Source organism: Scatophagus argus, chromosome 10 (assembly GCF_020382885.2).
Source record: "Scatophagus argus isolate fScaArg1 chromosome 10, fScaArg1.pri, whole genome shotgun sequence".
Taxonomy (NCBI): domain Eukaryota; kingdom Metazoa; phylum Chordata; class Actinopteri; family Scatophagidae; genus Scatophagus; species Scatophagus argus.
In genome coordinates, this window is record NC_058502.1 from 14252356 (window position 1) to 14272826 (window position 20471).

General features: G+C 39.7%; 1 protein-coding gene across 7 annotated transcripts in view; it reads left to right on the top strand.

Moving 5' to 3' along the window:
• LOC124065776 (neurexin-1a-like) overlaps positions 1 to 20471 on the top strand; it is a 237960-nt gene that overhangs the window by 68683 nt on the left and 148806 nt on the right. For 5 of the 7 annotated variants that reach the window (XM_046401515.1, XM_046401509.1, XM_046401510.1 and 2 more), the window contains exons 6-8: positions 14513 to 14814; positions 17760 to 17783; positions 18882 to 19043. In XM_046401515.1, coding sequence (XP_046257471.1) covers positions 14513 to 14814; positions 17760 to 17783; positions 18882 to 19043 — 488 coding nt within the window. The remainder of the gene's footprint in view (positions 1 to 14512; positions 14815 to 17759; positions 17784 to 18881; positions 19044 to 20471) is intronic. The other 2 variants (XM_046401511.1, XM_046401512.1) reach the window with 1 other exon arrangement.

A 20471-nucleotide genomic window follows, 5' to 3' on the forward strand; every position in this document is an offset into this window, starting at 1 on the left:
CTCAGGCTTTTAAGGTTAAAAGGTTAGAAATGTAGTTCAGGGCCAGACAGCCTATGCTAATCAAATGCAGTATTTGTATGGATTAAGATGTTAATATTAAGTAGAGATACAAGAAATACAATATATAGACATAAGTATTGGGACATTTGACCAATACACCAACAGGACTTTAATGACATTGCATTCTAAATACATAGGCAGCTTCGCAGCAATAACAGCTTCCACTCTTCTGGGAAGTGTTTCTGTGGTATTTTGTGCCCATTCGTGTAGTAGACCATTTGTGAGGTCAGCCACTGATGTTGGATGAAAAGGTTGACTAGCAGTCTCTGGTCCAGTTCATCCCAAAGGTGTTCAATGGGATTGAGATCAGGGCTCTAATCATGTCTTTATGGACTTTGTGCACTGTGGCACTGCCCTGCTGGAATAGAAAAGGTCCTCCCCCAAACTGCTGCCACAGAGTTGGATGCATTTGTCCAAAATGTGTTGGCATGCTGAAGCATTAAGATTTCCATTCACTGGAAGTAAGGGGCTGAGCCCAACCTGTGATAAACTGCTCCATAAAGAGGTGTGTCTGGATACTTTTGTCTATATAGTGTACTTTCTGGAGAATAGGAATTTTTGAGAACAAATACTGATTAAACTACAAACTTGCATCTGCTTCAGCCCAGGGGATAGAACAAATTGTACTCTGAAACATCATATCTGTGTTGGATGAGTCACTGACTGATGTGAACCCCCACTGATCAATTCATAGAACTGACAAGATTGACAGCGACCTGAGAAAAGAGCTGTTACACAGTCAATACTTCTCAGGGTATTGCTGCTCTGAGATGACTGCTCTTGCCGATCACATGCATTTATTCCTGTGGCACTGCTGCTGCAGCTCCCAGCAGAATGCAAAACAGAGAGGCTCGGAGGTGCGAGCTACAAAGCAGATCTATTTGTCACCACTTTGAAGGCTTAGAGGACAAAATGCAGGATCATCTTTTTTCTATCCCTCTTTCTTTGCTGTTTTCACTCTTGATAGAGGCTGATCTTTATCAGGCTTCCGTAGCCTTGACTCCTGTCGCCACAAGTGGCTGGGTTCTCCTTCATCACTCAGGCCTGTTGACAGCAGAGTGGCAGCTGGACAAGCCATTATGAAATGACCTTGGTCTAGTGTCAGCAGGGCCATAGTGCTGCTGAAACAGTAACACCCCAAAGTGAGTAATTTTCCCTCTATAGGTCAGCATCTTTGCTAGTGGACAACCTCCCCCCACATATGAAGGTGAGAAGGGGGTCCTGCCACGATCGGTCGTTAAAGTGATGGAAATGGAAGGAGGGCCAGCCTTAAGACAACCCTCAAACAAGCCTCAGTGAAGACAGCAGCATCAGTGTAATTAGACCGATGGACTCATTTGAAGCGCTGCCAAAGTGAGAGATAGATTAACAATAGAACAATTGCTGCTTGCTTTGCATTCCCTTGCAGTACTGTTTAATTAGTATATATTTATTTATCCTTTTGCCAGACTGGATTTCATTAAAGCCTCCAGAGAGCTATTTGTTTTGAAGGTGAGCTGTAAAGAGGCATCATGATTCCCTATCACCTGTCAAGTGACAACACTGTGTCATAGTTTTGAGGTGTTTGAAGTGGTTCAGTGTCAGTACTGTACGAATTCTCCTCTTCTGGTATCAGGCATTCTGTTTTCACCTGGGTTTCATCCCCATTGCCATGGAGTGGTTGGCTCAGTATAAACACTTCTGCCTCTGGTTCTCCACTGCTAAGGATACCACAGTGTGATCTTTCTTGTGGCTAGAAGGCTTTCTGTGAGACACAAAGAGGGATGTATTGTGTTTGCTTGCTCAAATACCCCTCAGTGCAGTGCTGGCATTGCAGCAGGCGACTTGGGAGAGAAAGGCACTAAGCGTGTTGATGTTAAATGCACACAGTAGGTCCTGGGGAAATTCCTCGGTACATGTATTAGTAAGATGCCACATAGACAGCAAAGCCCATGATGTATCTGCAGGGTATGTGTGGGACAATTGTTACTCAGTCCAACATGAAGGAACATAATTGGATGGCTGCTGTTTTTACCAGCTGCTAGTTTTTTGTGAATACATTACATATTGAGACCAAAGCAAGCTGAAAATGTTAGGAATATAACAATGGAAGATGAAAACTGCCATACTTTAACCAACAAGTACAAAAACCCACTCTGGTGTTGGTGACCTTGTCCAGCAGCCCAACGAGGTGATGCTGGGATTCTGTCAAGCTTCTCTGTCCTGCAGCGATTTGTTCATTGGAGCACATTTTTAAACATGCAATGATGCTGCTCAGCGTGCTGTGCCGTGTTCTTTCACCACAGGGGAGTTAACACACGTAGGCTTTGCTGAGTGACCACTAAAAATCTGACAATAAAACACAGCTTAAACAAACAAGCAAAAAAAAAAAAAGAAGAAGAAGAAGAAGAAGCTGTGCATGAACCGCAGGCCTTTTTGTTCCCATTTCTTGTCTTAGTAAAAAAGAGTGGAGGTGATGCAGCGGGATGATTTGGTTTAGATTCAGGATACATTTATCTCAAGTTCACCTCACTGCACCTGAAAGAACTGGTCCTGACAGACAGGCCACTTCGCCAGTGCTGGAGTATGAAAGGCATGAACGAACAATCTGATCTTATTGTGTTGACTTTGGCACTAAAAGAACAAAAGCATGTATGTGTGGCATTGGGAGACATGATGCTGGGAAGTTGCTACCACAAAGACATTAATGGAAAATGATGTTTCCTTACCTAATGGGACCTATTTTTTTGTACTTTGTCAGTTAAAATGAACGTCAAGAGAATAAAATCATGACTCAAACTGCCGATTGAAATTGAACACATTTGTCAAGACTTCATCATCGGTTTCACATCTATGCAAGTAGTTTACATAATTTAGTAAACAACTGAACGGTGCCTTTTTGATTGTCTGGTTATTCCTGGAAGTCCAATATGAGTTAGTCTGAGGCACTAAATTCTTTGCCTATATGTTTATAGTTTTTTTCTTTACAAGCACTGGGGATAACTGCTTCTTTATTTAGACTTCTCTACTCAAGTTATCACCCTGAGGGGAATGAAGGTTATGGCAGTGACCCAGATGATGATGACATTCCAAATTATATGGTTTAATTAGTTTTGGCACCTCATAAAATACACCAGTAAGTGTTTCTGCCACAGCTGATTAGGTAGTTTTACTTTTATTGAAGCCTGAGTGTTACTGATGTACAATGCAGCAGTAAATATGTGGTAGAAATCTCCACATCACTCAGTTGCAGTCATGTTTGTGGTAAACATTTGGCAGCAAAATCTATTTGATTTAGTCTGTCTGGTTTTCTCTTTTTCTTTCTTTTCTTTTTCTCTGAGTTAATCTATTTTGACTTTCTTATCATATTAGACAACATAAGAAAGACATGCTCCGTAAGAGTTTAAACCTAATATACATAATTATTTTATAACAGGAATGTACACACACACTTGTTTTATGTTCATCTATGCTTGTATTGATGAGCTTTCCAATGTGTCAAAAATACTAGATAAATCAAACTGAGGAAAGCAGTTAGTCAAAATATCCAAATGGCAGATAATAATAATAGTGTAATTCCTTTCTTGTGCAATAAACAGTCCAACCAAGGACATGTCAAAGCCTTGTAGCTTCAATACCACAGTTGATATATATGCATTGTCTGAGCAATGAGGGATGAGAACTGAGGATAAGGATAAGAAAGTGTCTGTGCTGATGTGTCTGGGCGTCTGCTCACTATCAAGGATTCGTGCTGTGTCAGAGAGAGATTGGATCTCAGAGCTGAGAGCTGGGAAGACAAGAGGAGCTCTGCACAGAAATAATCCTGAGACACACTGGCAATGTAATTAGCACATGAATTATTTCTGTGCAATGACATGCCTCAGCGCCTCTTGACTTTGCTCTTGTCTGAGGAATGTCTCCATGTATATGGCCCAAATTAGACATCTGCCAAATGCCAGTCCTTTACAGTCAGACACTGCTTCCCCTGCGCCAGTAATCAAAAGTGGACGGTAACCTCTGCTGCTCTCTTGCAGCGTGCACTTTAGGTCTGTGCTGGCAACCTTGACAAGGGTATATCCAAATTGAGCAGCTTGTTAAGGTGCTTATGGCAACGATTTATTGGCACAAGCACATTTCAAAATGGCTCATTCAGACAGAAAGCTGCTATCAAATGTTACAACACACCTGTTCATGCATTTCATTGATTTAGTTAGTAAATAATCACTCATATATTATCATCGGTTGTGATCAGTTAGTGCTGATGGGTTCGTGACATTTCCTATAGGAGGAAAAAAATGTTTCTCCTGTCTCGTGCTCTTTAAATATATGTACAGTTAAGTGAAGAGATAACTATACATTAATATCAAAATGCTTCTCTTTTGATGAGGGTATTGATCCCCCTCATCTCCCCAAGGCTTACATTATTATCCCCTGGATTTACTCTCTTGAAATGGATTGGGCTTTACAGATTAGTATTCAGCACATTACACTCCCTCTTCACTGTAATGCTGTTGTGATTCTGTAATGGGCTGAGAGCAAATGAGAGCCCCGCAGCTGGAAGTGTGCTGTTCAGTATGTGTATTCATACACTGTTAGTTTGCCTGAGTACACGGGTATTCACATGCATATTTGTCTGTCTGCGAGTGCTTGTGTTTACAGTTTTTCTCTTACTTTGATGCCCTGTTAGATTCGGTTGACTTTTGTTGGCTGTAGCTATTTCTAAACTTGAAGGACTGGAGAGGCATTGCTACTTTCACCATTCCCACATTCTGTGTGCTGGATAATATGAGGTTCCTGTGTATCATCAAGAGACTGACTACCTTGTCTCCTGCCAGAGCCATTAAGTCCTCAAAAAGCTGCTTTTGGGTGAGGGGGAGAAGTTATTTGTTAAATCCACTCCACGGAAATGTTCTTGTTGGTGTTGGACTGCACCAGAAGATCTAGTTTAATGGCCCAGCTGCCAGCTATAAATGTCTGCCCATTTTTATCTCAGACATATATTTGATCTCAAGAATCTTCTGTACTTTTAAACAAGAAGTCTTTGCCACTTTTCTTGTAATCCCTCTGGTGATGCTTGCAGAGCCCTTTCAACAAAGTAACTAAAGCACACATACACACACACACACACACACACACCACCCTTTATAATACTGTGGTGCAAAAGTCTGTGACTGTGACTCATATGGAAACAGCGTGTTCTGTGTAATTGTGTTTTCTGTGCCATCAAACGTCTTAAAAGCGAAATTAGATATTATTGCAGAGTGGTCAGTTTATATAAAAGAAATGTTGTCTCTGACATGCAGATTAATGTGGCTAGTGAGTCTGCACATAATACCTTGTTTTCTAAGCTGTCTGAAACACGTTTCTGACTGAGAGGAAATTGCATTTTGTGATGTAGACATCACCGGAGTCAGTATTGTTATTAGAATTTCATCCAGTGTAGATGTCAAGGGTGTTCAGAAGATAGCATGTGTGTTTGTGTGTGTGTGAGTCTGCATCAGCTCTATTGTGTGTTTTATGTTTGTTTTCATGCATGCATGAATGTGTGCACAGGTGTATGTGTCATCAACACTGTGATGCCATTTCCAGCTGTGGATGAGGTGGTTTCTTGTCCTTGTGGGAGCTGCTCCCAGAGGAGGGCTGCCCACGCACCTGACTGAGAGACTGCCAATTAGTGTGAGCAGACATGGACTGTGTGTGATCCAGTTGACACACTTTAAAATCGTTTTTTGAATCTTTGTTACAGCTAAATTTTATTCGATTTTATTGACTAGTTTCCACCACTCAAAGACCATCAACTCCCAAAATTGTTATTCTGTATTTGAGAGGATAGTAGTATGTATTAGCAAAATGCCACATAACAACTGAAATGCTTTGTATCACATTAACATGCTTTATTAGAAGTTGTCATATATAGTGCTTTTAATAACAGCATGTAGCTGCAACCTTCTTCTGCCTATGTGCAAGAAGTTGTTGTAAATGCATCTGCAAGGAACAGTCAAGCAAGCTTGACTCCATTATTAATCTTAATAAAAATAAAATAAGAGTAAGGATTAAGAAAAATGAAAAGTAATTTCCTTTTTCTATGAGGGGATAATTTTTCTTTTCTGTTGTAGGTATGTTGTTAGAAAATGTGCACCCAATATGCATATCATAAGCCAAAATGCAAGTCACAATAATAAAATGTTCTTTATCTTTGTCATAACTGTTAAGAATATTGTTAGTGTACAGCATATTTTCTTGCTGCCCTTTTCTAATATCCAGCATATTGATAAAGAGCACAAAACACTGAGAACCATGAGCAATTAGAAAACAATCTAATGAGGCATCTTTCACCTTTTTAATGCTTCAGGTGAGTTTTCAAAGAAATTAAAAAGATGCTTTCTACCTGCAATCCCTGTCGCCAGCTGTTAAACATGGCGGTATCTCTGATGTTGTTGGCAGCAGCTGTGTGGAAATCATTTGACAGTGTACGAACCTTGGAATATGAAGCTAATTTACAGGACTAAATTCACCCTCTGGTGCAAACAGTTTTCTCTTATTGTGTTCCCATAAGATGAAAATGTCACCATACACACAAATTCACAGTTTTCAGGTTTAAATTCAGAGTGAATCAGTTAAACAGGGGAGGTTCTGAAAAGCAAAGAATAAAGTAAGACTCCTTCTCCTTTGTCCTTAAAATAACTGGAAGCTTCCCTTCTTAAACTATGGCTCAGTTCTGACTAAACATGGTTGGTGCAACTTGACAGAAGTGAGGATTTCATGTTATGAATTAAAGGATTAAAGTAAATTAAATTAAAGTAAGATATTCTGTCTCTTTTTGTGTTATAATCACATGGCTGTATTTCTGTTGAACGGTTGAATTAAATCAATCAATTCAAACAGAGAGGACTTTTACACATGCCCAAATATAGAAATAGACAAATAACTTTGGCCAAAATAAATAAAACTCATCGAAAACCATGATTTTAACTGAAATGCAAACAATTGGCAGCCCTGCGATTGACTGGCGACCAGTCCAAGGTGAGCCCTGCCTCTCGCCCATAGTTAGCTGGGATAGGATGGGCAAATTTTTTTGTGGAATTTTCTTATAATCAATTACTGTTGTGTGTAATCCAGACTAATAAAAAGAATACTTCATATTAAGTACAATCATTTTAGAAAAAAAATATCTGTTATAGCCTTTAAATTGTACATCAGCTGTACGCCAAGTGACAGTTGACAAAAGGCAAGGAAGAAATACCTTTTAAATATAAACCTTTAATATAAACCTTTTCAAAATTATCATCCATTTAAGTGAAATATCATAAAAGGCAGATAGCTAAGTAAGTAGGTAAGTTAAAAAAAGCATTCTCTCCAGTTTACACACACACATACACACAACTTGATACCCGCCTTGAATGACTCAGTTTGCAGAACACAAGCCACACGTTCTAATAAGTGCCTACAAACAATTGACAAGCTGAGTGGCAAAGTCAATTATGAGTAAATGTACTATGAACAAAGTGTTTCTGCGGACTGATATCGGGGGAGGGACCTTCTCTGAGCGCAGCAAGACATCCTTCATACTGTGAATCTAAATGACGCTGTATGTTAAGCTAGCACAGTATGGTGTCTGACAGAACTTAGTATGTGTAATCTCACATGCATGAACACATGCTGACTCCTTCAGTCAAGTGCCTGGATACATTTTAACTGAGCTAATTGGGGCCTGCTTGCCCATTCCTGCTGTTCTGCAACACTAAGAGCAACAAAACAACAACAGAGTTTTCATTTTTATTGCAGACATCAAAAAGAAACTCAACAGCAGCAAAAGTTGATATGAAATACAGCAATCAATGAATTGGAAATGCCTACCTCGAGAGTATTTTGAGACATTTTATTGAGTCTTTCGAATGGTGTGATAATCGTGTAATAAAATATGTTCTCAAAGAATGCAGCACTTCAGAAACTCTTCTCTCTGTCATAACGTAAGAGGCTTAGGCCGGCTTCATGACGCTAACTTCCTATCATTTTAATAGGCTGCCAGACACTAACTTCTGTATCATTTTAATAGGCTGCCAGTCAAACAAGGAAACAGAGAGTGAATGGAAACAGTGAAATTCACTGTCAGTCACAAGGTCTTGCCACAGATGATTAAAACAACTTTGGTCTCCACATTGCAAGGCTTTAGTGTCCTGGTTTATTTATGCTACACCTAGTCCTTAAAAATCCACAGGTGCTTCTTTGGAATTGTGTCTTACTTTATTCCAGAGCTGTGAACCGAACCTTAGAAAACTGAGGGTGGCACAACAAGCTCTCTTTTACTTCAGCTTGTTACTGAGAGCTGAAGAATGGTATTTCTAGTGGTGCCAGGAGGGTGGGTGTTAGTGAGATCTCTGACAGGGAAACAGTGGTGTAGAGTTAGTCACAGTTAATGCTGGGGACTGTCATGAAGAAGACGGCACCACTGGAGATCAGCAACATAATCACTGTGTCTGTTAAAGCAATGCCTATAATAACCCCCCATACACACGCTACCCCGAAAAATATTTGTTATCACTCTTTTTTTTGTCATTAATAATGATGATAACTTTAATGCAGTATGCATAAAATGTTTTCAGAAAATTGAAACAAATATACAATGAAAGAGTTTGCATTTGAACTGCATTATAGTGTCTTTCTATAATTTTACATCATTTTACCTTTAGCTTGTCTTACCTCAAAAAAATTTACATCTGGTCAAAAATATCACAAATTGGAATAATGGCAATTAAAGTCAAAGCTGATATTCATTTCACAGGTAATTTTTCTCATATCCTGCTGAGTCTGTTCCAGACATTTGTGTCATGATTTGATGTTGACAGGCACTGTGCTCCCCTGGGTGCAGGCTAATTTAAAAAGCAGCCATAGAGCAACAGATGCCAGATTAGTGTCAGGGCAAAGTGACTGATGAGGAGCCTCCTGGTCGCTCAGTCTCATGCCGGCACTGTTGTACATATGCTCGTGCTTGTGGCCCCTTGGTGCTTCATAATAAATGAGCGATTTAGTTCAACACACTCAGCAGACATTTATGCTGCCTCTCCTGTTTTTGTAGTGACATACACCTCGCTGATAGCTCCATGTAATTTGACTGGCGAATAATTGTATTACTTCTATCAATATGGGTTGTTAATTCTGCACCATAGCCCCCAATCTAATGTAACCATATAGAATGAGGTTCCCGAATGGCACTAACAATTACATGCAATTGATTAACAATTATTTTTATGGTGCTGGACAATCCCAAATTCAGAAGCGATTATTGGAAAATTAGAGTGTCAAAGCATTGTTATATTTATCACGTCTCTCATGAAATAAAATGCTATTTAAAAAACGTTCTGCTTAACTTGTGAACTTCTGAACATCTTGGGTGTTGGTGAAGACACCAATGTTCTATTTTTGTTCCACAAGAGGTTGAATGACTCAGAACAACAGGCTGTGACAAGTTTTTACCTATGTGTCTATTTATGGCCCTTTCCTAGGAGATACACTTTCAGTCAGTCTTTGTATCTTTTTCCATCCTCTGTTCTCTGAAAACAGACTAAAGGCGCTGGCTCTTATCCATGTCCCCGTTCAGTGTCATGACTCAAGGGCATTAAAGTGCCGGCAGTTTGCTCTTGTTTGATTGACTGTAGACCACAGGACAGCCCAGCTAGAGACAAGTGGGACATGTCCAAATACCCAGGAGAGCAAAATGACAAAACAGTAGGTTTCTTTTAAATCAAGTCACCTTTTTTCTGCAGGAAAATGACACATTTGAGTGACGCATCTGCTGCTAGATATTAACACTGCAGGTTGTTGTTTCTGCTGTGATCCTGTGTCTGTGCACACACAGGTGTAAATACTGCTCACCAGTTGCGTTGCTACTGCCTTCCTTTCGAGGCTCCAAAATTATTCACTGAGCATACGAAATATCCAGGACACTCTTTGCAATAATAGTTTAATGAGGTGAATTCAAGTGGAAATCAGTATCCCTTTTAAGCATATATAAAGAGGATATTTGTCAAAAATGTCAGGTTTTACTTTCAGTATATTCTTAGTCATCAAGGGGTGGGGTATTTTTGATTCAGTTGTCAGTATTTAACATGATCCTCCTCTGAAATCTGGCATGTATATGTCCTGCTGTCTGCATTTGGTATGCCTTTGTCTGTTTTTGAGAGGCGGCACAACCAGTCAGGGTAATTTGAGTTGGTCAAATAAATTATTTTACAGTGTACATGACACTAAAGCCAAAACATTAAGTAATACTTTTAATATGTTGTTTTATGCTTCCTCACTTTACAATCCCCCTTTTAGCCACTTTCAAGTGACTCGATACAAGCTTGTGATGATATATGCATAAGTGCAAAATAGTTATGAGAGCCTAGGTTACTCCGAACAATCTGAACTTTGTGTGTTTGAAATAAATCCAGTAGACATAAGAGCAGTGAGACAGAACCGTAACAAAACCAGTTTCAGGACATAAAACTCAGACTATGAGCTAGAAGATGTTTCAAGAAACGCCTAGTTCTTCTGAGGGGAGCTGCAGTTCAGGTGCTGATTCAGACCTACCAGCTCCACTGGGGTTCTGACAGTGAATGTCACTTTTTCGCACACTATTGCTTTTAGTGTGTCGGCATCACCGCTGGGGTCACGCAAGCTTAAAGCAGTTAAAGCCAAGGTACACAGTAAATTGTCTATCTACTACACTTTTTTTCTTTTTATACATAATCACAGAGATTGATATTAGCTTTTTGCGCCTTCTTGGATTTTCTAGTGGTAATCCAGCTACAACATTTTTCATTCTACAACTGCAAAATTCATAAACAACTGCAGAATAGCTGATGTATGGTATAAAGACTGGTGAAGTCGGTTTCCCCTAGCAGTCAAAAACACTAAATGTATGGGGTATATGCCTCCTTGGCACTTTTAAGTACCGGTAATATAATTTACATAGAAGAGAGGCTTATGATCCAAATATGGAGAGGCAGCTAAAAGGAGCCAGCTGTGTGCTTGTGAGCTGACTACCATTAGTTCCCAGATGGAAGTTTGAGTATTAGCTTGGCCTGACACTTAACTTGGCTCAGAGCTTGATAATGAAATGCCTCCAAATGTCTAAATGTTTAAAGATTGACAAGTCATGCTTTGCCAGTGTCACTGTCACTTTATGTTTAACATTTTACTTAGTTGTTTATTAGATCAATCCTCTCTCACGTTAACCCTCCTAAAATGATAGAGGCCAAATATTAAATGAACTGACTGTTTTTTGGATTCTTTTTTTAAAAATAAACTGAAGCTGGAGGCAGACGGATGCTGAAATTATTCTGCTTCATTTAGTCCTACATATGTTTACATCAGAAAACACCCAACTGACAATGTTTGAACGGAAATACAATTCTCTAAGGAGATGTATGCCTTTTGTCCTTAAACTGCTTCTGGGCTGAACCCCAAGTGTTGTAAATTCCTAACAACGGCCCTGCTGTACACACACAATTCATTCTCCATTAGCTTGGGGAATTAACTGTGAAGTGTAGGCATGGGGATACACATACACACACACACACACACACACACACAGAGAGAGAGAGAGAGAGAGAGAGAGAGGGAGAGAGAGAGAGAGAGATGAGAATGACCCCAAAGTACTGGCTCTATTTGTTATATGGTCACTGAGGTTGTGGAGCAGGGGTTGGCAAATTTGGTGAAGAGGGTAGAGGTCTCTTATTTTCACAGATAGGGGGCTCAGACATTGAGGGAATGACACCACAGACTGCTGGGATCCAGTCAACTTCAATTATGGCCCTTGCAGTTTTCCCAGAGGTGCACTATAGTGCCTTTAAGGGGGGAATCAATGAGGTGACAAATTGTTGTGGACAGCAATCCATTTTAATTGTTGTGTCGTTGTATGTATGCCTGGATGCTACTCGAAGCGTGTGCGTATGTGCGTGTATTTGAATAAGTGTCTGTGTGTTTGGCAAGCCTGTATGAATGTTGAGCTAATACTTAATCTCCAGTTATGATAATTGAATGCTTTGGTCCATTCTTGTTTTGTTGGTTTATTTCTGTAAGTGGCTTTAATGGCTTTCTATCTGTCTAAACCTGTTTTTAAATGCTTTATATTGAGCATTCACATGCATCGCCCTCTGACTGAGTGCTGCTTCAGTTTTATCACACACTAACAGTGTTAACGTTTTTCTCAAGGTTATTATTGCTTTGTCAAGCCCCTGTCATATCTCTGAATGCTGATGGCTGAAGAATGCAGACTTGTTCAAATGTACTGAGAGACACGTCTAGCTGTGCTAATTGTTGTTAATGGTGGGTGGAGTTCATAAAGTATATAGACGAAAGTATTGCGCTGGGGCTGCTTTTTTTTGGTTGGGCTGGGCCCCTTGCTTCCACTGAAGGGAAATCTTGTCCTGTTCCAACATGACTGTGCCCCATTGCACAAAACAAGGTCCATAAAGACATGGTTGGATGAGTTTGACGTGGAAAAAATTTGACTCGTCCTCACAGACTCCTGACCTCAACCCCATCCGACACCTTTGGGATGAGCTGGAACGGAGACTGTGAGCCAGGCCTTTTCGTCCAACATCAGTGCCTCACCTCACAAATGCTCCACTGCATGAATGGGCAAAAATTCCCACAGAAAGACTCTTGTGGAAAGCCGTCCCAGAAGAGAAGCTGTTGTAGCTGCAAAGCTGTCTGTGTATTTAGAATGAGATGTCATTTAAGTTCCTGTTGATGTAATGGTCAGGAGTCCCAATACTCTCGTCTATAAAGTGTATGAAGCTATCAGATTGTTGGTCAGGAAACTGGATAAATACTGCTGTAGGAAGTTTCAGGGAGCTAGATAGGTAATACAGCTCTATGAGTAAGAGTGACAGAAACAAGTGAGAATTTACCAATAAACCAGAAAGATATAAAGATACTGATTGACAGAGTTACAGACGTCAGTTTTCAAATGTGGTTGGTACTTGTGAGATATAAATGAATAAATCAAATATGATCATTTTTATATTATAATTATATTATATTGTAGATATTTTACATCAGATTTCATGGCATATTGCCAACACAGGCAACATTAACACAACTCAGTCCCCTCATTACTTGTCTTTTTTCAAAGAAAACCGAAACAAGTATAGATATCAGTCCAACAGAAAATGAACCTAACAGACAGATGACTTCTATGGGCCATTTTACCTGTGTAAAGATTAAGAGCTACGGTACCTCAGTCAGTGTGTGTTTAGCCTGTGGTCTCTGTTAGATGAGAGGCTTTACAGTGTTTTCTGCTGCTGAGCTTTAATTGTGAAAACTTTCAATTACCTGGTGACAGCAATGCGTATCACATAATTGATTTAAACATGCAGCAGGATATAATTTTATGTGAAATTAAGCATGTGTGCCTAATTATTTTGTGGGAATGTGGTGTAAGATCAGATGGGCTGATGGTTACTGTTCTGTTTTTATGAGGCTGGTGTCCACCACTAAGCATTAGCTTTCTTAAACCACGTTTCCATTTATAGGCTACCACCTAGAGCCTGTAGCTGGTAAAAATACCTGTTATATCTATTAGAGCCCATCTCTAATAGATAGATAGATTTTCAGATGTTTGAATACACAGGAACTTTTTGAAAGCAATTATTTTCAGAACTGTAAAGATGAAGTTAAAATGTATTTAAAATATTAATATTTATTCAGGTTGTGATGTGAGCATTTGCAAAACTGGTTTGTATGTGTACCTATTGCTTGGTATTTGCATGTGAATTGTAATACACATTTGTGAGTCCCTGAAATATGCACAAATTGTTGCATACATTTGTAAATCTTATTTTGTACTTTTGTAGATCAAGTGTGTATTACATGATCTATAAATGAAAAATGAGAGTTACAAATTTGTGTCACTAAGTCTAATTTGTCTCCAAAAACAAATTATGTTGGCATTTGGTACATAAATGAGCATGCAGGTTGTGAATACTGTACATGCATGTTGATGATTGCCATGTAGGGCCGCTGTCGCCTACACCCACATGTTGATGTACCAGTAAGTATGAATAAGAAAAGCAGTACATGCAAATCTGTGTGGTAATGTATTTGTATGATTAAAGAGTAAAAGAAAACATCATGATTGTGTACCAAGTAGACCTGTATGTAATGTGACATGGGAAATCCAAAAATAGCAGTTCTCTAGTACTGTGTGTAGAATTACTGTGACATTACATGGAAAAGACATAATGTACTGACTTTAGGTATTAGTTGGTCATTGAAAGATAATAAGCATGTCTCTAAATTTAGCTTCTGTTACATTTCAGCTTGCCACCTCTGTCCAATTTCATTATGTTCATTATCAATGCAACGTTTTTGAGATTTTCTTTCTGATTTTTTTTTTTTTTTTTTTTTTGCTGACAGCTTCCCATCAGACAACAAAGAGGACGAGACATTAATGCAACACATTTCTCTTTCTTTGTCTCTGCAGGAAAAGAAGAGTATGTCGCAACCTTCAAAGGATCTGAGTTCTTCTGCTACGACTTGTCCTTGAACCCAATTCAGAGCAGCAGTGATGAAATCACATTGTCATTCAAAACCCTACAGAGGAATGGACTGATGCTGCACACGGGCAAATCAGCTGATTACGTCAACCTGGCACTGAAAAATGGGGCTGTCTCTCTCGTCATTAATTTGGGGTCTGGAGCCTTTGAAGCTCTTGTGGAGCCAGTCAATGGGAAATTTAATGACAATGATTGGCATGATGTCAAAGTAACACGGAATCTACGTCAGGTAACAGTACAGAGGGTGATGCAGAGACTCAGTAAATTAATAAGAAAATGCACTTAAATCATTACCATCATATAATATGTTATTTTTTCCAGACATTGTAATTGGATTGCTAAATTAAATCATGGTGGTGTATGGTGGAGATAAAACAGAACCACAAGTGAGCAGGGACATCTAGACGTGAATCAAGACCTCTATTAAGTTACAGTTTCAGGGAGAAAAGAAAGACGTTGGTTTAAAACAGCATTCAAAGCATTCATGCTGATTCAGATGTGTGACAAAATATGAGAATTTTTTTCCTTGGGTTTAAGTTTTCATGCAGCATATTAGTAAGACTTATATGACTTCTGTTTTCATAACTCAGATGTCTCGAATATATCAGCACAATATTTGTGAATTGAAGTGGTTTAATTTTAGTTTGGCAGCATTTGTTTAGGTGTTAACTACAGCTATGAATAAAATCTAGTCAAGTTCTGTGAGCAGAGGCAAAACACTCTAACTGAATCTATAGGTTCTAGTGGGCTGTTTTGCATGGCCTTGAAGACTCTCCTCTGCATTAATAACTCTTCAGATACTATTGAATGAGAATGTGACCTGGTTAGACTTTTTTAGAAGTCTCATCCAATACATTGTGCCAATTACATTTGTTAACATGAGACTGACTGGACAGATAGCGCCATTCGCCTGTGGCAGTGCTGCTCATAACTGAGAGTCTAACCAGGATATCAACAGAATTGGTTCTTGCGTGATTCTCAAAAAAAGCAGCAGAATCGGATGAGATGTAGGAATGGAGTAAAGCAGAGCCTTTGGTCATAAAGCATGTGTAAATGCATCCACCTGCAGGTACAGATTGTCCTGGCGAGAGTAAATGTAGAGGTCAGTGGGTGTTGCATTTTGTACCAGGCCAAAATAATTGTATTCTAAATGGTGTCAGGATGCAGCTGCCACTCTGCTAGTGGCAAGCCACCCTTGGATATGATAACAGTGCCTGTCAGTTGGACTCGCTACTGATCTGAAGAGACCAAAGGCTTGCTGAGGGACAAATCAACACATACTCAGCGACTTTCAACCATTACAACTGGCTCTCCCATATAAGCTACCACTGCGTCAGTTGTTGGTTGGAATTTCACATCTCTGCTGGCTAAAAGTTGCCAAAAGCAGGCTTCTGATCACTGCTTCCATTTACAGTACTCCAGGGTTTGAATGGCTACAGGTGGAAGACTGAATGGCGATGTCATGGTTGGGTACACAAACTGCCGCAGGTGATTCTTGTATCTGGGCCCAGTAGCTGCATAACAGTCCAAATGTCACAAGACAGTGACATTGAGCTTTTAGATTCCACTTTATCATTTCCACAATCCCTTTTCATCTGGTTTCATAGATTCTGGACCCATAGTCCAGCTCCAATTGTAAGTACGGCACCTGTTTACTGGGACAGCAGTAACTCATCCTCCAAATAATTGGAGGTTGCAAGCTGATTAAGTATAAAATTTAAGAGAAGCCTTGTATTCCTGATATAATTAAGGACCAGGAAGTAGCCAAAAAGGACTATTTTTGTCTTCCTCTCAGACTGCTGCTTTTAGTAGCAGCTCTCAGTCAGTTTTAGTATAAACAACAGGCTTCCTGTCTAGTGCTGGTTCAGGTGAATCCACATGTACAACATCCTGAAATGGGATTCGACAATGGGAGCAACAGTAACAGAACAAGGTAGACTGGCCTGAATTACATCATTGGCCACAATTTGGTTCTTCGCATCATTCTCAGAGAAATCCATTACTGCAGCTTCAAGTGAGTCTGAACATGGATGTGGTTGATGGCATGTGAAGATCCCATGTGGTTCTTACAGATCACTTGCCAAAGGCAGCAGGATAGGAAGGACGTTGTCTTATGAAGCCAGGTGAAGACACCTTAGATCAGAGTTTTGTTAAGGTTAGAGTAAATTTTAGCTTTTCAAGTTTGTCTGGCAAGTATACAAAATGTGTTATACTGTTTAGCCTGTGTTAAATAGAACGGGACACATTTATTTCCACTGACCCTCCAGTACCAACCTTCATGAAATACTTGTTTTTTACGGACAGTAACTCAAAGCCTTTACAGACACTTCATTAAGAAAACATCTTTGTATGTGTTCCTGCTCATTTGGTGGGACGTGTTTGTCTTCACCTCAGTACCAAAGCTGCTTCTTTTGCATAATTGGCTAATTGATTATTGGTCAACCTAAAGATCTGGCCAGCTTGAACATTCACTGCATTCAAATTGTGAAAGAAAACCAAGCATATTGAGTGCATGCTCTGTGGGGGAATCAAAATTACCATTCTCCTCATCCTGTGTCAGGGTCTTCTTTGCTTTGTCTCATTGCAGTAAAGTGATCCTAAAGTTCATCAATAAGACCAAACGGAGGTACAGTATTGTATGAGCACCGGAAAGTGTGATACACTAGATTGGTCTCAAGCCTAAAACCAAGTACAAAAGAAGGCAAATAAAAGAAATAAAGCTTTAAAATGGTCTTGAACTTGGGAAAAGAGGGTCAACTGATGTGCTTTAGGCATTCTTTCTTATGAACCATTTGATGTCTGTCAGTCATAACCTTTTGTCAAGACTTGGGTAAGGGAGTTTTTTTCTGCTACTGAACAGTATGATCACATACAGAACATGGTGCACAAACACCATTAGGGAGTCACTGGTTGAGCTCTGGCACCTCCTGTGGAGCATTCCTGTTATTTCCTTGGTCTGCTTTTTTCTTGTTAAACTTATTTTGCCCTTTTTCTCTATGTTACTAACATGCTTTGGAAACTAACATCATTCATGGAATGTGTCATTCTACTAACCAGTATGGTTTTTGCCGTTTAATAATGTACTAACAATATTGACCATCATATATTATTTGAGTAACAATCGTTATTCTGTTCACAGTTTTTAATTTCCTTTCTCCCCCCTTTTCCACAAAGCACTCAGGCATTGGACACGCTATGGTAAACAAACTACATTGTTCGGTAGATATCATTCTAATTGTTTCTTAGTTTGGGTTTGCCGTGTGTTTCTTTTCTTTCTTTTTTTACTGTAGACGTCATTTACAAAAAAAGGGAAATTGCGGTTGGTACTCTTCTGCTTACTTTTCGAATCCTTTTTGATTTCTCGGTTCATTCATTGGTTTCACCCTCTTTATTTCACTTGTTTCCTGTCCAATTCTGTTTGGTCCACCTTTTTAGGAGCATCATTTCGAGCCTTTTGCATCAGGCTGTGGTTAATAATGAGGACCCTCTCCTGTCCGGCTGGCCTGATGCTCTTTGGCTCAGCCAGTTGTATCCCCATTCACTTCGCATGGCATGCACTTTGACTGCGTGTTGCAAATGTCACACTGCCCATTCGTCAACATGAATGTGACAGTTGAGCTGTGTTTGTCATTGGTGCTTTTCTGGTGTTTTTTTTTTTTTTTTCTTTTTTGTGGTTTCGTAGTGCTCATGAGCTTTTGCATGCATCTGACACTGGCAAGTGTCAAAATACTGATTCCGTATACAAATCAAGAATTCGGGAAAATTTTCTTTTTGTATGCTCATGATCAAAAAGAAAAGACAAATGCATGCATGTTTTGTTTATGTTTTTTTGTTTTGTTTTTTGTCTAACACCTTCAGTCCTATAATAAAAGGTGATTGTGCTTTTCAGAGCATGTGCTCCCTCTCTAACCCAGTAGCACGTTTTGATTTCTTGTAGAACTGCTGGACGTACTAATTTGAAATTAATAGTTGAACTAACCTAGATAACATTTTACTAACACCATTTTTGTGTCTGCTAAAGTACTTTTAAGTTGCAGTAGGGGCAGTACTAACTCTGTAGTATGGGCAGTCCACTAACTTTCACTAACTAGAATTGCAGTCTTCCAACTAATCAAACTGGACAAAATAATAATAAAAAAACAAGAAAAAAGACAATGAAAACAGACATGAAAATGGATTTCGGAAACAAAAAATATAGGGAAATCTGTCACAGACAAAAAGATGGAAAGGCAATGAGATTACACTATATAGGCTGTCTGAGTATAGCATGTCCTTTCCCTGTGCTTTGTTGTCTAGGTAACAATATCAGTGGATGGGATTCTGACCACCACAGGATACACTCAAGAAGACTACACCATGCTAGGCTCTGACGACTTTTTCTATGTTGGAGGGAGTCCTAGCACAGCTGACCTGCCTGGATCTCCGGTTAGCAACAACTTCATGGGGTGCCTCAAGGAGGTAAACACCACTTTTGTGTGCACTCTGAGGATGGTGGGTGAACAGGATATGACTGGGTTCACCATAGGACACCAAAACAGGCCCACACACTGACCTTAGTTCATCATTTACACTTTGCTGGAGTTTGTTTCTCCTCCTTTCCTAACACAAACTTCATTTTTCCTCTGCCACCTCCTCAGTGCACTCATAACGTTTTAAACACATGCACACGCACATATGCACATCAAGGAGTCTGGTGTATACACACGCACACAAAGAACTCTGTCTCAAAGTGGAATTTACCACAGGCTTCATACAGCTCTGTCAGGCGGACTTCAAAGAAGAACAGTAATCCTGAGATCAGGCAGTCGAATTTTCATTTTCACTATTGTTCCACAGGGGAACATGCAGTACCAGACTGATATTATCTTAGACCAGTTACCACTAATGTGCAGCTGGGCTATGACCCTCACCTTGAGAAAACAGCACACAACAAGGTGCATAAGTGCACCTCACTGTTTGACACATACACTTTGAGGTGATGCACTGAATTGAGCACATTTTGCATTTTGCAAGCTCCATGGCATAATGGGCCCTTTGAATCTGGCTCATGGCTTACACTATGTCATTTGTCACTTGCCTCTTTACCTGTTCTAGTATTCTGGGAGTATGTATATAGTTTACATTTTATCCCTAGAGATGAAGTGACAGAGAGAGAGAGAGAAAGAGACAGAGGAAGAGGTAATTTCTCCAACAGCGGGTTCATAAGTTATACATTTCACTTTAAGCTGTATGGTAGTATTTTTTATTTTTGCTGGTTAATAGAGATTCTGACCTAAAGCATTTACTTCTGGAACCACCAGGGATATACGAGGACGAAGATCTACCAGGCAAATCCCCAAAGTACTACAAAATAATCCAGTCATTTATCTTTTAATTTCAAAAGCTGTTTCCCCTTCTCCTCGTTTCTATCCTTTTTTCTTGTTTTTTTTGCCTTCTCTTATTCCTTTGCTGTCCTACATTTTGTCTCTCACCTCAAGCACATGCTGTCGTCCTTGGTGAACCTCTCGTAGAGGTCTGAAGGACCTCTGTTTAATGAGCTTGCCGGGCTCAGTCCACATGTCCACATGCCATGTACAGCTCATTACAGGTCTGGTTGTTAAGGGGGCTACCTTATTTAACTTCATGCCTCTTAGGTGCTGCAGATGTGGTGGCAAAGGGAATGGGATTGGTGCACTCAAAGCATCCACCCCATTTGAGCTGCCCTTACTGCTTTCAGTCAGCCTACCCACAGCAGCTGTTCTAACTAACCCGAGGTCACTGCATTACTGCATTAAATTTATTCAAAACCTAAAAATATGGCACATAGCTGTGATTGTCCCCTGGAGATGTAAGACAGTTTTTAATTTTTTCTCTTTTACTTCTTCCTAGGATTATTTAATACTCATT